This window comes from Pseudorasbora parva, chromosome 23 (assembly GCF_024679245.1).
Source record: "Pseudorasbora parva isolate DD20220531a chromosome 23, ASM2467924v1, whole genome shotgun sequence".
Lineage (NCBI taxonomy): Eukaryota > Metazoa > Chordata > Actinopteri > Cypriniformes > Gobionidae > Pseudorasbora > Pseudorasbora parva.
In genome coordinates this window covers 16,564,750-16,581,611 of record NC_090194.1, presented here as the reverse complement: position 1 = coordinate 16,581,611, position 16,862 = coordinate 16,564,750, and the positions used below count along the sequence as shown (strand labels likewise).

The window sequence follows — 16,862 nt, the reverse complement described above, 5'->3', positions numbered from 1 at the left end:
CTTTTATGACCTGTGTGAGATTGAGTTAGAAGAAAATGCTACGTGCAAGCTGTGGTAATGAATGTAGAACTGGGGTGAGCTAAACTGAACTGGATGTGAAATCAGTTGGCCTGGTGGTCAGATTATACTCTTGTGAAGAAAACTTCCTCTCATTGGGTTAGTGTTTCAGTGCTAGAAACTCTTCTAGTCTGCTCAGCTTTCTCTACCGTCTACCAGTGAAATAAGAGTCTCTTCCTACAAACTTCCACCGAACAAAAGTGGAAGACAAAGTTTTAGCCCAGATGCCACCTGGAAGGATACGCTGAAATGCTCCCTGTACGTGAAACATGGACAGGAACTCGATGAAGAACTTCCATTAGGATTTTGAAAGAGAACGGCCTTGCTAAAAGACAGAAACAGAAAGTAGTTCAACTTATCATAACCAAAGCATATTGGGACACTGTGGCTGGACGGCATGAATCTGCTGGCACGTCAACTTCTTTCCTCTGACTTTACAACACAGCCACCCGATTCCAATGCCACCGAACTCATCCGAAGCATTTGAGCTCAGACTTTTTTCTTTTTTTTTTTTTTTTTTTGGAGTTCATCAAAATGTTTTTTTATTCTGTGAAGAAGATTGTAGATGTGATATTTTATTCTCTTACGAAAACATTCTAACATTTGACTAGTGTTTGCTATTGGGGCTTCGAGAAAACGACATGTCAAGTGCCATAGACCCTGAACTGTCACAAAATGGGTTCGACCCAGAGCAATACTCATACAGATCCACGCCGCATATTCCGTGGCCTTATTAGGCTGATGTATGACACAGTGGGTGAAAAGAGCAATAGAAAGACGTTTATTCCATTCGCAAGATGCAGTCAGTTGCGTTTTTTATAAATAAAGACAACCCATTTAGTATTTCTCGATTGATACAGCATTTTATATTGTAAATCTTTTAAAGACGAAAACATAGGAAATGGCATTTCAGATTTTTTGTAAAAGAAAATGTTCGTAAAGTCTGAATAGTGTGCGAATGAATGTCTCGTCACATTAGCGATTGCACTGCTGTTTCCAAACGCCCCTACGAAGATTATCGTTCCATTGTATGTGGATACATCAACTTCTTCAATAGCAAAGAGATTCGAAAAGCTAAAAAAAAACCTTGTTAAACGTTAATCATAATGTTTGTATTTGAAGTAGTCCCATTGAAAGCCCATGAAAGCATATGAGGAGAATGACCTACTGTGGATTTTAGTACTGTGTGTATTATTTGCATGAAATTCCTCCTTTTGATCGTTCTTTGCAGTATTCTTTGGTAGACTGGAACGCTAAGTAATCAAATTAACATGCTGATAATGTGATAAATCCACAATTTGATGTGAAGGAGCACTGTCCCCCTTTTTACCAAGAACTCAAGACTTCAGGTCATTCGAAATTGATTCGCTATTGAGTTCCAATTTTAATTGAATATCTTATTAAGCTTTGGGTCAACATTGCAGATGGATTGTAAATGAATTTGCTACATTTGATTACTTTTTGGGGGGGTTTAATCACAAAGTTTAAAGTACATAACGTTAGTCGATAAAATTACCCCTTCCCCCCCCCAACGTTGCTGTGAATTAATTACTCAACGCAATGTTTTTGTGGACACTTCTATTTCGTCTAGCGTAGATACCTCTTCATTTTAATTTTTGCAAAGACATTGTCAAAATGGAATAACGAACAGTGACTAAAAACAACTGGTGTCCTTTTTACTGTCCCACTTTTATTTTTATTTATTTAGCACACTTTACTTTGACTTACTAATCAACATGTAAATACTTTTTTAAAAGGTTTATGATTCGTTCATGGCATTAGTGATTACGTTTTTAAATCCAGCAATAACTTGCATCACAGAAGCAGTCCTTTTAATGTATAGCTATGTCAAAGGTTTCTCCGCAAGCAGCTACTATTAAGATGATTGGTATGCATTTATTCAACATTCCAGATTTTGTAAATAAATTTACTTTCCATGGTGTCCTGTGGAAAGAATAAATCAACTAATGCTCTTTCAAGGTGTATGTTTTTTGTCCTTTTTTAGTTTGGCTTTATTTAATTTTTGTCTGTACGATTTTGTCACTTTATTGACCAAGGCAATTCCACCATTGTTTAAAGGCTCACTGAAATGCCTTGAGATGTGCAGTATTATTTACTGTGTTAACCATAGACTGTAAAAAAAAATATATGGACGTAGTGTCCGAGACGTCAAAAATAGGATTCTGAAGAGCCGTTCTGAAGCGTAAAGTAGAGACAAGCATGCCGTTGCCATCTTGCCAGCACATTCCATCGCATGTCACACCGGGATAACAGAAAATGGTCAAAGAGGTGGGACGTGGGTGGAGCTGAGGTGATGCAATGACTAACAGACAGTGTATAAATGGCCATCCACCTGTCAATCAGTGGCCACTCCCTTAAAGGCCCACGGAAGTGCCTTGAAATGCGCCTCATTATTCAAAATGTTGACGTGATTTTCCCTGAAACAGCTTCAGCTGTTAGCAGCTCCTCCCCTTTTTTGAAACAACCAATAGCTTTTCGTTAATATTAATATATAATATAGCGCACAGTTTGACTAAAACCTTTCTGTTTGGTAAAGCCAGTTTCCACTAACCTTTATCATCATAATCTCCTCCATATTGCTTTGAAATACAGCATTCTGTGCAAAATTCAAATGGGTCCGATATGTTTGTTGTCTGCAAATGATCCGTGCTGCGCTTTAGTGTCTCTAATCAACGGCTCTGGTCTAGACTGTGTGTGTGGTGCGTGAAACTAATGTGAAACAAGACTGCATTCGCCCTTACTGAAAGCATATTTAAACTGAATCCTTTCCTATCACATATATAGTATGTTACGTGCTTTTCAACATGTAGAAATTAGAAAATGTGTTAAAAACTGACCGATTTCAGCCACAACGTCTTCAGCAGTGTAGGGGGCAGGCTTTAGATTCTAGAGAGCATTTGATTGGACAGAAGATTTGACGAGAAGGGGAAGTCTGCGATGTCATAAAAATCTGTAATACTTTTTAACGGAAAGGAGAAACTTTAAGTTTTGAATGCTTATATCTTCGAATTTTGTCATTGTTTTGGAACACACCAGCTTATTCATAACTTTAAAGCTACACTGTGTGAGATTTTCCCCCATCTAGCGGTGTAAAGGTATATGACCATCCAGTGAATATTAGTTTCTGTTCCTCTCAATTCTGATTTCGTTTGAACTCCTACGGTGGCCGATTTACATGGCAATCCCCCTCTTCACATTCGACACGGTGACATCGTGTTAAAACGTGAAAGGCGATGCTTGAATTTACGGGTATGTCCCTCTTTGGCTAATGTACTTTCAAGATGGAGGGGCAACATGGCGACCAGCATTCGAACCCCTCACCCGTATGTATTTTCAATGGCATTTTATAAACTTATGAGAATACTTTATTACTTGAAAGAAGTAAAAATACATTAATGAGCACATATTTTTGAAAGAACTGAATGTTTTTAGCTAAGAATAAACTAAAAAAGTTACACAGTGTAGCTTTAAGACTGTTGACATTGTCATACTAAAAACTAAAAAACTTCAAATTTGATTTCAGTGGGCCTTTAATTATGCAGAACTTTAAGGCTTTATATAATGTAAAAGAATGAGTTATAAAAACATTCACCCCCCTCACAGTTGTCATGAAGGGCAAAATTAGCCGTATAGAGAAACCCACAATTTGTACCGGGTTATAAACATGTTTTTTTCTGTTGTAAAGTTGGGATTTTTCACATGGGGCTCAATGAGATTCTGCACCCTTCTAGAGCATGTTAAAATAATTTCAGTTTAAGTTATTTTTCCTATTAGCCTCAACAAAAACTGGGGGAGAAAGCTGATCTCATTAAAAAAAAAATAATAATAATAAAGTGGAAATCGGGTGTCAAAATTGTACCTTTATCTTGTCGCTGGGGCAGTACCCTTAAAAGGACATCTTTGTACCTTTTTTACTCCTAAAAGGTGCATATTAGTACCTTTGAGTACAAATGCGTACCTTAAGGTACTACTATGAACCTTTTTGTGATAAAAATGGTACAACGTTGTTCTTTTAAGGGTACTGCCCCAGCGACAAGCTGTTGTACGCCTAAAGGTACAATTTTGACACCCGATTTGTCTGTGTATATGAACGCATTATCAGATTTGAGACCACCACTATATTTATAACAAATGGCAGGTTTTGTTACAACCCATTATAAGATATCAGTCCATTAATCAAAGCTGTGTTCACAAAGACTAGATGGGTCCGTAAAGTAAAATTAGACCACTAAATTGAATCATTGATTTTATCAGGTGCAACTCACTTTGTTTGCTGATAATGAAACTGCACTGCTGGAGGAAACACCTTAAATGGTCAAACAGGAAAGAATATAATCATGCCTTCACCGCCTTATTTTCTTCATTCCTTGTCTTTGAAATAGTTCACCCAAAAATGAAAATTCTGTCATTTACTCATCCTTGAGTTGTTCTAAACCTGTATGAATTTGTGTCTTCTGCTTAACACAAAAGATGAGATTCTGAAGAATGTCAGTTGAAAAGCCCCATTGACTCCCATAGTATTTTTTCCTGTTAGGTTATCAACATTTTTCAAAATATCATCTTTTGTGTTCAGCAGAAACAAACTCACACAAGTTTGGAATAACTTGAGGGCGAGTAAACCATGAGACAATTTTCATTTTAGGGTGAACTATCCCTTTAAAAAGCAGAAAGCAGTGTTGCTGTTCTCTCACATGGAGTGTGAGTTGGTCTCATATCAGATTCCAGCTCTATATATAACCAGAGGGCAAAATACGAGAGTGCTCTCAAAACAGAACCGGGTTGAAGACCCAACAAGAGACTCGTTTCATTGTTGAAATGATTTCAAGCCAATTGGTTCTTAGCATAATCATGATTATTTGATTGTTATTAATATCTGTTTTATGCCCATTTATATCAATCTACTTTTAAGACAGGAGCGACAGTTTTTAAAAAGACTAAATATAAAGGCCATCCCGCGACAGCATTGCTGTGCCGCTAGAATGTGCCAATAACACCAAACAATGCTATAGGAAACTCACTACATTTAAGGCAGCCAGTATTCAATATGTTCCAGTATCTTCATCTTGCGTCTGCATGGCTGTGATGGAAATGTGTTGTGATTGGATCAACGTGTCCTTCAAAGAGAGCTCAGCTCTGGCTGTTCTCCGGGTCAGCAGATCACAGTGACATCTGATACGAGCTCATGTAAAAATAACCTTCAGCGCACCAATGGACCACATAAAGTGTTTTTGTTTTTTATTATGATTTGGATCTCAATACAATCTTCCCTTTTGATAACTTTTGAACAGATTTTGTCTCTGCTCTTTTAATAAAAACGTGTTTGCATCCAATTTCATACAGTAAATACTGTAAAATCACAGTCATAGGAATGACAGTGATGGCCAGGGTTGGGCAGTAAAATATTTCTGCTCATAAGCTTCATACCCCTTGCAGAGTTTTGCATATTTTAACAAAATAAGAGGGATCTGGGATCCTAACTTTTTATCTCACAATTTTGACTTATTTTCTGAGAATTGTGAGATATAATAAAAAAATAAATTTTCTCTCAGAAATTGTGGGAAAAAATAAAAAGTTCATTTTTATTTTACATATCGGACTTTATAACACGCAATTGTGAGTTTTATCACGCAATTCTAAGAAAAAAAGTTTGAATTGTAAGATGCAAACTTGCAATTACAAGAAGAAGAAAAAAAGATTGTGAGATATAAAAAGATTTACAACAATTACAGGTACAGTTTTATTTTTATATTAAGTGGTGGAAACAAGCTTCCATGAAATACAATGTATTAAAGCAGGGTATTAAAAACTTTTGAAATTGTTCTTATTTTGTTTAAAGGTCATAATTTTTTCATTTAGCACTTTTCTTCAGAAGCTTTTCCAGAGGACTAAATAAGTATCTTACCCTGTTCATCCAATTCAATAAGTGTACACACTCCTTCTTGAACATCAAAATTTCTTTCTTTTTTTGTTTGTTTGTTATGACTGTCTGCATTTTTTGCTTCAAGGATTATTGTGGGAAACTAATAATATGCTTATGTTTGGTGGTCCTTCGTGCTACATGTGTTCTCAAGTATTCTAAAGTATTTAGATTAAGTCATCTTATGAAATTGTATCTTATGAAACTATCATGAAATATAGTTTCATAAGATAAGAGAGTAAGAAAGTAATGGAGTGAAGTGAAATACATTTTAAAAGGAACCTTTCCCAACCCAGGTGATGGCTAATATCCGCTAACTGGTAATTGGGATGAAATTGTTGCCACATCAGTACTATCACAGTACTCAGAAGTCATTTGGAAATCATTAGTGGAAATAAGTCAAACGTCATTAGATTTTTCTGCCTCAGTTTGTCTCAAAACATCTTCAAATTTAGGACAAACTCGTCCATATAACTCCCACAAATTGTAGTGAACCGTGAAACCAGTGTTTTACGATCATGACAATGCAATGCAACCCCTGCCCACTGCACTAATAGCTATTGCTTCAGAGCAGAAGGTTGTTTTTGTACAGTAAACTTGTTGTGACTGGCGCAGTTAGCCCCGCCCCGCGGACGTGTCAATCACCGTGACGTCACGCACACTATTAAAGAAAACCAACAAACAGCAGCCCGAAAAACACACATACACATTGAAACACACACGTCAGCGGACTAGCGGCACAGACCAACGCGAAGGGTTTAATATATAGTCTCTTTATTCCGGGAGCTTCTCTTTTTACTCAGATAAGGCAAGTAAAACACTTTACCCCCACATTACAACCTTTTAAAAGCTCATGCTAACGATTATAGGAAAATATAATTCGTTTTTGGTGAAATAAACAACGAGTACGCCTAATATCTTTATTTCCAGAGTTATTCGTTGGCATAATGTCCTTTAATGTGTTAGTTTCTAGTCTAAACTGATTAACTTGGCGAGTTTAACCAAATATGGCTGTTAGCTGATGCTAGCATGTTAGCTAGTGTAATTAGCCTGTTGTTCATTTCCACCTAAAAGCTGAAATATGATACGAAAACAGCTGATTTTTTTTGTTTTGTTTGTTTGAACATGCATGTTTTAATCGCAACGCGCTGTTTGCTTAGCGTTTAAACGGATTTTGTCTTTGAAGATTGCGGAGATGACAAATAAGCTCGTTTGTTGCTGGTAGCTGCATGTATTTCTCTTCGAATGTTTGTTCAGATACAATGAATTGTCTGTTTATGTATTACTATCATTATTCAGTTAATTAACTCTCAATTATCGTGTATTCGGTTTCATTTGGGTTGTTTTGTGTGTCGGTCGTAACATAAAGCTACAGGAAACATAAAGCTAGCTCGTTTGTGTATCTTTACCATTGAGTGAATGAATAAACGTCTTTAACAAATAATTTCCCTACCGTTTGTTCTTCAGTATCTTGACTGATATGTTGTGAATTGGCGTTCTGTTGGTGGATAGTTAGTTTGTTATATTTATCAAGGTTTGTGCTTTGGCTCAAACAGGAAGAGTGTTTGAAACAAAGGAGAACACAAAGCATATTCACCCTGACCCAGATATAAAGTACGTACATAACTAAATTACCGTCCATCCACACACATTCATTCTCACAAACCACTCAGTTTGAACACAACAGGCCGTTCGAGGGCAGCAGCTGTTGTGTTGAGTTTTTTACGTGCTTTATATGCCCCTGTGTGTTTGTTAGCCGCGATGCTAATGTTAGCATGACTCAGTGGATTTCATTAGGAGGCCTCGAACGCTAATATAGCTCTATATATATGATGTATAAAAGTACACAAACTAGTGAATAACAAGCATAGCATCTTTGCATTGTAAAGTGCACTATTAGACTTTGTATTAGCTTCACACATCTTTTAAATGCTTCGTATATTGATGCATTGGGACACGTGAGCATTGAGTGATCTGTTTTCTGATGGCTTTCTCCATTTATGGTATCTTTTTTGCTTAATGGTTTGCTTTTGTTTTATTTGACTTGTTTTATCACTCATGTCTTTGTGTTGCCCTATATGCCGTGTTTTTGCTGTCACCCAGACAGGGATAAATGGACCTAGATGGCCAATACGCATGGGAATCGGCTGAAGGAAAAAAAAAACAGCCCTATTGAGGATTTTCCATTTTTGGCTTTATCAGAATATATGAGGCCATGCGTAGGGAGGAGGGTGCTATGCAAACCAGCTCATACTAGAGAAGAGTGTGTGTGATGTAATGGAGGCAGGTAGGACGATGGGGGGGGGGGGGGGGGGGGGGGGGGGGGGGGTATTTATAGTCGGGACACTGGTGGAGTCTGTTCAGGACAACATGTCACATTGCACCCTTGTGACGGATGAAAACTAATCCAGCCAGCCGTGTGAGCGAGTGCGAAGGGCAGCAGGCTCACACGCACGTGACGCAGGCCATGTGGTGGATTTTCGGGGGAAAACCTCTGATGCCAAAAGGCGGAGGAGGTGAAATGCTGCAATCTTGTTTACTTGGAAACAAGAGGCCCCCTCGGAACCGCGGGGCCCCTCGCCGACATGTCACTCCTGACAGATTTCGGGTTCATTGCTCGAAAGTGTCCGTGTTAAATGTTTCCACTTCGGGCGTTTTGATGTTTGCTGCTGTATTCGGCCTCTGCTTGAACAGAATGTTCCAGCTGTTCCACCTACAGATATATTTACGTCTCACATGGGCCATGGCTAGTCAGCGTTTACCCATCAACACAACATGGTTGTACTTCATCTGCCTAGTAGGAGGGTCACAAGTAGTTTTGATACAGCAAAAATGTTAAACACCATTTAAAAAGTAAACGTAATATAAATAGATAGCTATGCATTGTGGTGGTGTTGTTATAAAAAAAATCATTCATTATTTTGTCAAGGACGTTACAAACAGAACAAATACAATCCTTTAATGATACAGATTTGAATGTAGTGCAGGTTTATACATGAGCAGCTATAGTTGTGAGCATAATTGTCACTCTATGGGGACTTTATTCCTTTATCACACTATGTCAGCAACTGTGCAGTGCACAGCTGCTTATTTACAAATTGCGACATATATGTGGTGTGGCCAAATATCTATTGATTTGAGTTTTCAGGGCTTTTTTAATTTTACTTCTTGACACAGCAGAATTGTTTAAAATATAATTTTAAAAATAGATTTGGTGAATCTGGTTTGTGCTAATTGTTCAAACCAACAGTGAATTGTTCCCGAAACAGACTTAACCACATCAAATGCTTTAGTGTGATTCATAAAGGAATTGGGAAAACAATTTTTCCCCTCTTTATTTCACAGCAATTCAGAAAATGTTAACAAAGTACAAAAAAATGTCAAACAACCTGTGGTTCTCTAAGTCTTTGACCCTGAATCTCAAAATCTGGGTTAGAATCAGGATTTCTAAAGGTGTCGTGTAAATGTCGTGAAAAAGTTATGCATATGAAAAATGAAGCAGGCATACATTTTGGTGCTCATATACCAGTAATTCAGTTAACTTGGCATAAAATGAAATCTAAAGATAAATAGGCTTTAATATTTTTAAATGAGAAACATTAACTGATGTTTAAAGGGTCAGCTTTGCATTGTTGGCCTTCAGACACATGCCATAACAGCTGTTTCCCCAGTAAATTAGCACAAATGTTTGCATTTGCAAACAGCAAACACTGTTCAGAGCTGGAGTTTACCAACACATTGAAAATATGGCAGTAACAATGTATACGTAACACACAAAGTGCACATTAGAGCCGTTTCTGTGCGGAATGCTGCAATGTGATTAACACTCGCTTTGTGGATTACAGTTAATTTCCGGACTGGAGCAAGCGCGTTTTATGTTATGGACTCGCTTCATATACTATAGTAGTGCTCCAAACATGAACCAGCACTGTGAATGCGCACATCTCATGTCTTCAAATGAAATATGTATATTTGCAAATAAGGACGCTGATACAGTGGTACGTCTGTTCATGAAGGCGATGACAAATTATTCTGATACCTACAAGACAATGATGTAGACCGAAAATTCAAAGAAGAATGGACAAAAAAAGTAACTATGCCTTTATTCCTTCTGTTAAACTGATGTCATTTTGTTCAGCGATTGTAGTGCACGTAAACAAAATGAATGAATGCTATTTGGCATTTTTAATGTTCTTGCTCATTTTTCATATAGACCAATTTTTCTTAAGTTACGATGTAAAAATAATTTATCAGAACATATTTGATTTTTTTTCATGAGTTGTTTAGTAGTCTCTACTGATGCCGTTTGCTGTCAGTTATGTTTTTTAAAAATACTCCCAAGCTACACCTGTAACTGTTTGTTAGAACTTTTTTTTTTCTCCGCTCACATTTAAATATTAATTTGTATGTAAATGAGTGTGTTGTAGGTCTGTGTTTTATTGGTTGTCTCCCCTCATCCCGCTCTCTATTCACTCCCACATTTCCACAGCTTTACTCACCCATTTTTGAGTCTTTTTCAAATCTGCGGTGTGAATGAGCCGTGATTAAACGGGTGTTTCTTGACACCTTTGTATTTGCACAAAAAAATTGTGCTTTCTGAGAACGGACTTGGATTTCCTTGCCCTGTTGATTATCATGCGTCTTCTCAACCATAAAGACACATTTATGGCATTTCTGTACATCTACAGTTGATTTGCACTTGATCTTAATGGGATTTACCCACAAATATATTTTTATAATTTTTCACCCTCAAGTCATTCCAAAACGTGCAAGATTTTCATTCATCTTCAGAACATATATTTCTAATGAAATCTGAGAGGTTTCTGTCCTTCCGTTAGCAGCTCAAACTACCACTTTGGTGCTTAAAAGGTTCATAAAGAGAGTGTAAAACTAATCCATATGAATTGACCAGTTTAGTCTAAATATTCTGAAGAGACTCGATTGCTTTATGATAAACAGATTCAATTTGAAACTGAGCTTCTTCAAGAACCAGTGAGGTTCATTCTCATGTTACGGAGCACATTTGAGCTTCTGCAGGAACCAATGAGGTTCATTCTCGTGTTGCGCAGCACATTTGAGCTTCTGCAGGAACCAATGAGGTTCATTCTCGTGTTGCGCAGCACATTTGAGCTTCTGCAGGAACCAATGAGGTTCATTCTCATGTTACACCGCACATTTGAGCTTCTGCAGGAACCAATGAGGTTCATTCTCATGTTACGCAGCACATTTGAGCATCTGCAGGAACCAATGAGGTTCATTCTCATGTTACACCGAACATTTGAGCTTCCTCAAGAACCAGTGAGGTTCATTCTCATGTTACACCGCACATTTAAGCTTACTCAAGAACCAATGAGGTTCATTCTCGTGTTGGGCAGCACATTTAAGCTTCCTCAAGAACCAGTGAGGTTCATTCTCATGTTACACAGCACGTTTAAGCTTACTCAAGAACCAATGGGGTTCATTCTCGTGTTGGGCAGCACATTTAAGCTTACTCAAGAACCAATGAGGTTCATTCTCGTGTTGGGCAGTACATTTGAGCTTCCTCAAGAACCAATGAGGTTCATTCTCGTGTTGGGCAGCACATTTAAGCTTCCTCAAGAACCAATGAGGTTCATTCTCAAGCAAGAGGTTTGTTCCTTCAAGCAGTCAATTGAGCTTATGTTTGCTGATCTAAGTTTATATGTGAAGTAAAAGCCTGAGATAAATCTTTTTATTTAAAGCCATGGAGTCTCTTCAGAAAATGTAGTTTAAACCACTCTCATCATATCGATTAGATTTACAATCTTTATTAACTTTTTAAAGCATCAAAGTTGCGTTGCTGTCAATGGAGGGACAAAAAGCTCTGATTTCATCAAAAAGATCTTCATTTTGTATTCCAAATTTGAATGAAAGTCTTATGGGTTTGGAATGTCACAAGGGTGAGGAATTAATGACAGAATTTTCCCAGAACTATAAATGTCAGAACTATCCCTCTAAGATCAACTATATAAATCTCGTTTTAAGGAACATTTTGCACATTTAGGCTCATTTGCACATCAAGTTAAGGCCCCAGAAGTACCAAATATTGTGTTTGACAAAGGGAGGCTTGGAGTCAAAAAGTAAAGAACCTCTTACATTCTCATGAATGTGTGCTTGCGTCAAAAAATAAACTCACTTGAAGCTTGTTAGCTGAATTTTGCTAATGGGTGCACAGCATTATTTTCATTGCAGATTAATCTTAGTACTGACATTCCTGTTCTTCTGATGTCCCTTTTCTGATGTAACCACACCATATAGTTTAATGAAGCATTTTATTGGTTGGATTGGTTAAATGTTTGGGTTTCAGGAAGTCTTGTATGAATTCCGCTCAGCCTGGTTGTAAAACAATTCAACATGATCTGTGGCGCAAGTTTGCAGGAATCTGCTTGAATCAGGTGGTTCCTTGCAAAGATGAGGCTTGTGCCAAACTAATGCCAAAAAAAACGTCTGACCCCTAATCTGATTCCCAGTCTGCGGCAACATTGCGCCTTTATCGGCGTAAATCCTCTTAATGAAGCCTGTCGCGTCTTTGATTGCCACTTCACACACGCATGCTGTCATATTCATGGTGCTTGTTTTGTTGTCTATAGGAATTGCCCACAATCAGAGAGATGGCCCAGGAGACCAATCAAAGCGCGCCCATGCTCTGTGCCACCGGCTGTGGTTTCTATGGCAACCCTCGGACCAATGGCATGTGCTCGGTCTGTTACAAAGAGAACATAACAAGACAGAACAATGGGGGAGTCAGTCCTATTAGCACAATGGGTATGTTTTTCCACTCTGAACATCTTCACGGACGATCAGACGTGTTCATAAGATCGATTTGTCCTCTAGCATCTCATTAACACTAAGGGGATTTGGTCTCTTCCAGCAGCTTCTAGCAGTGTCACCAGTAGTCCTACCTCTGAAGCTTCAGCCATCCAGATCATTGAAGCTACACTAAACAACTCCTCTGCTGCTAGCGCCGAGTCGCCCAACAGCACCGCCGCTGCCCTTCCGGTGACTCAACAGATGACGGAGATGAGCATTTCCTGTGAAGATGAGGTGGTCTCGCCAAAAGTAGATGTTCCTGAACCAGGTTGGTATTTCTGCATCAGACTTGGGTCTGTGAAGTGTCTCCACTCAACCTGTTTCAGGCACTCTCAAGCTGTGTTCGGAACACTTTAAACATATTTATGAAAGTCTGAACACTAGTTTGAAAGGAGTCAAGGATATGTCCAAAATAACAGCTCCATGGTTCTGGTTCATTTATAACATTGAGGACAAATTATTTCAACATGCACACGGATTCAGGCTAGGGATGCTCATATTGACCGTTTAACCGTTAACCAATTTAGAAATTAGAACGATTAACACTTAGCTAAAGGGGTACTTCAGCGCTGGGAAGATAAATCTGATGTGTTTGGGGGGGTAAAATGTGTGTTATGTTGGCAAGTTTGCCTGCTAAAATTCACACTCATGGGTCTATATATCACATAATAGTCACTTCAATCCGCGGACATAGAAAACAACTCGTGGAAAAAAACCACGGACTTGGCAACACGGTGCAGTTGAACTCCTCTGTTGACATTTGACAATACGTCGCTCTGATTGGTTGTAGGTCTATCCAATTGAGGTCTTTCCTGGTTCGGTTGAAACACGCCTCATGATTACAGCCCAATGGAGCAGTTTCAGACTCATATATGGTGTATTTGAGCCATGAGTGTGTGAAACTGTGCTAATGTGTGAATCCAGGTTCTGTTGTTGAGCTGTTCTGATGTTTGCACGGTAGAATAAACACATGAAAAAATATTTGTTAACGGGTCACACACTCGTCAATTGTAATTTTATTTAATGCCAATTCTATATTTTTAATCTTATCAGTAAACGGTTAATAAACGATTAATGAGCATCGGTTGTCTGACGGGAAAATTTAAACGAAATGAGCATCCCTAGTTCAGGCGTGTGAATTCGCTGTATTGGCCAACAGAAAGCTGCTTGATTTGCTTCATATGTTGACACACAGTAGAAGGGATGTTTTTGTTTGTTTTTTGTGTGTGCGCAGAATTTCTTAAATGTGATTGCACTTTGAGACTAGTATGCCATTTTGAACACTGAAGCAATTTTTTTTTCCTCATACCAGCTAAACACAGATCACTCTCTGCAGTCAATTCTAAAGATTTAATTCGAATCACAGTGCCGACTGCTTGCACAACACTAAAAACAAATTGGTTTTGTGTACCAAGAACTGTAAAGTTTATATTATGCAATTGTGGGGGGGGAGAGGTGGTGGAAACTAGCTTCCATAGGTTTAACTGAAGACATTTTCACCAAAAAACTCGTCTGTGCCTGAAAAAGTCAAAAACGTCTAAGTGTGCCACAATAATTAAAATTGGAAAGCTACAAAAAAATGCCTGCACACTGAAGATGAAATGGCAAAAAACAAGTTAATGCTTTGTTTATGGCATGTAGTTGTTTTAGGGTTGCTAATTCCTGTGCATGTCTTTCCAGTCGTCACTCAGCCAACAGCGTCCGCTGCACCTCCGAGCTCGGCTGACGGGGAAGAGGCCAAGACGCCCGACGCCCCCAAACCAAAGAAGAACAGGTGCTTCATGTGCCGCAAGAAAGTCGGCCTGACAGGTGAGAACCAGCGTGTTCCTACAAATGTAATGTACATGATATAAATGCTCCGTCCACGCATTCTAATACTGATGTCTCATTCATCAGGGTTCGACTGCCGCTGTGGGAATCTCTTCTGTGGACTTCATCGCTACTCGGACAAGCACAACTGCCCCTACGACTACAAGGCAGAGGCCGCCGCCAAGATCCGCAAAGAGAACCCCGTGGTGGTCGCCGATAAGATTCAGAGAATATAAACCCCTCGCCGTCTTCACCTCGATTTTGCGAGAGATCAGATAAAAGGACTCGCACTTTGACCTGTGATTCTAAAGACTAGTTTTTTTTAATTCCAGTACGGGAAAGAATCTTGTTTCTAAGCCAATGCATGAGTGATCACTTTGTTTCCATCTTTCTTTTGCTTTCTGTTGTTGGTATATGATCTTCAAGTTAAAAGAACAAAAAAAAAGAGTCTATAAAAGGTATGAAGCCAGAGACATTGCCTAACGTGTCCGTTTCGGAGTATCCTGGAATCTGATTCTTGTGTTAAAGGCTGACTGTCCGTCGTGATCGTCATTAGTTTACTCTGTGATCGTGTCTCCTGGTTGGTCTCATGACGCGGGACTCTCTGAAGACTGTTACTGCTCTGACCCGAGCGCCGTCAGGGCAACAGTGCATGGCTGGCTCATGTAGCAAATGGACGCTCTTCTGTTTCCTCCAGGTCGAACGTTTCGCCCTCCCATTAGAGTCAGCCTTTTCGACATTTATCAACCACTTCTCTGCTTGAGCATCAGCCTACGGGAGTCATTGAGATATTGGAGTGATGCTGGGTTTCTCATGTTTAAGATTTGTTTTTAACCATTGACAGACTTTGTGAAAAAATATATATAATCCAGTTCCGATTGTTTAATGCAGCCAGACCAGAATACTTCATGATCAATTGAGCAACCATGATACCACATGTCCACTATGGTATGGACGGAGTTAGACATAGACAACTAACAATTATTGATCCTTCCACATGACCCTTTAAGTCATTTTAAGTTAACTTTTTTTCCATTGATTTGTAATGACACCAGTGTACGAAAACATGGTTCCTGGGCTTGTTCAGAGAGTTGCATTTTAAGTGGGTGTTTTGCATGGTTAGTGAAATGAGTATTTTACAGTTGACCGCATACTAGAAGACCATCTTTTCTTTTTTTCCTCTAATTCACCTTTCTTGTGTGTGAGATTGATCTATTCAGTGGGTATTGAGTGTTAAATCAGGTAAGAAATCAATGGTATTGTTTAGTGTCATTTAATCAGCCCTTTGAGTGTGCTTGTGTTGTGAGTCGGTGTGAGTATGTGACTAGTCTACTCGGTGAATGCCATCTTTGAATCTGAGGCTCAGTCCGTTTCCTGTTTCGGGGTCTGGCTGCACAGTGCTGTTTTATTTTAGAGCTTTGTCAGTTTACACAGTAAAACTAACCATCTGTTCTGATTTTGATTTTAGTTATGCAAGTTTGTACAAACCATCTTTATTTATTATATGTATTGCGCATATAATCTTGTTATCCGACATTACTGCGAAATTGTATCATGTAAATAAAATTATGTACAGAGATATCATTAATATGTGTCCTGTACTGTTTTATACTTCACTGGTGTAATAAATTGTTCCTTCTAAGATTTATTTGTGCAAAATACGAGAGCTTTAAATGGTCCTAGATGCTGATTGGTCAATGCAGCACAGGATTGCCAGATCTGTAACACAACCAGACTGTCGCCCAATCAAAATGACAAATTAAACATCTAGACGTTTTGGCATTAGTAGAATAAACTGTGTGAAATATTTTAATACTTTAAAATAAAATGTTAGTTATCTGCAGAACAAGCAGCTGTAATGAGAGTTTGGGAGCTGCTATTTATGGTTTTGACCACCAGATGAGTCTTAATACTTTTGTTGCTCTGCACTTTGGTGACTTAATGCCACTTTGACTGCCAGGTGCAGTCCTCTGCGTAGCTCACAAACTTGCGAGCTCAGCTGAAGTGTGTCATAGCAAGTGCCCTTCTGAAACCTAAAATGATGAATGGGACACCCTACGGTCTCGTTCAGCCATTGTAAAAATTATCACAAGATCGAAGGTGCATAGAAGTTTGCCATTTGGGATCCAGCCTTTCTGAATGGGTCAGTGTTTTTAAACGAATCAGTCGAGTGTCTCACTCAAGACAGCTGATGTAACCAAGTTGAATTGTGAAAAAAGCAAAGGGGGAA

At 38.6% G+C, this 16,862-nt stretch overlaps 1 protein-coding gene across 3 annotated transcripts; it reads left to right on the top strand.

Annotated features, from left to right (window-relative positions):
• The first annotated feature begins 6,646 nt into the window (after nt 1-6,646).
• Nucleotides 6,647-16,220, top strand: zfand5b (zinc finger, AN1-type domain 5b). 3 transcript variants are annotated; one of them, XM_067433734.1, is made up of 5 exons: nt 6,647-6,803; nt 12,604-12,778; nt 12,888-13,091; nt 14,504-14,632; nt 14,720-16,220. In XM_067433734.1, exons 2-5 carry the CDS (start codon nt 12,625-12,627, stop codon nt 14,866-14,868), a joined length of 636 nt encoding a protein of 211 aa, XP_067289835.1. In that variant the 5' UTR covers nt 6,647-6,803; nt 12,604-12,624; the 3' UTR covers nt 14,869-16,220. The 3 variants fall into 3 exon arrangements, with proteins under 3 accessions (XP_067289835.1, XP_067289833.1, XP_067289834.1); XM_067433732.1 differs by having other exon boundaries at nt 12,885-13,091; XM_067433733.1 differs by lacking the exon at nt 6,647-6,803 and adding an exon at nt 8,836-10,085 and having other exon boundaries at nt 12,885-13,091.
• The last annotated feature ends 642 nt before the right edge of the window (nt 16,221-16,862 follow it).

Coding starts and splice junctions, on each gene's coding strand:
- zfand5b (XM_067433732.1), top strand. CDS start 12,625: ATGGCCCAGGAGACCAATCAAAGCGCGCCCATGCTCTGTGCCACCGGC. Junction 13,092..14,503: donor AGTAGATGTTCCTGAACCAG/GTTGGTATTTCT, acceptor ATGTCTTTCCAG/TCGTCACTCAGCCAACAGCG. Junction 14,633..14,719: donor CAAGAAAGTCGGCCTGACAG/GTGAGAACCAGC, acceptor CTCATTCATCAG/GGTTCGACTGCCGCTGTGGG.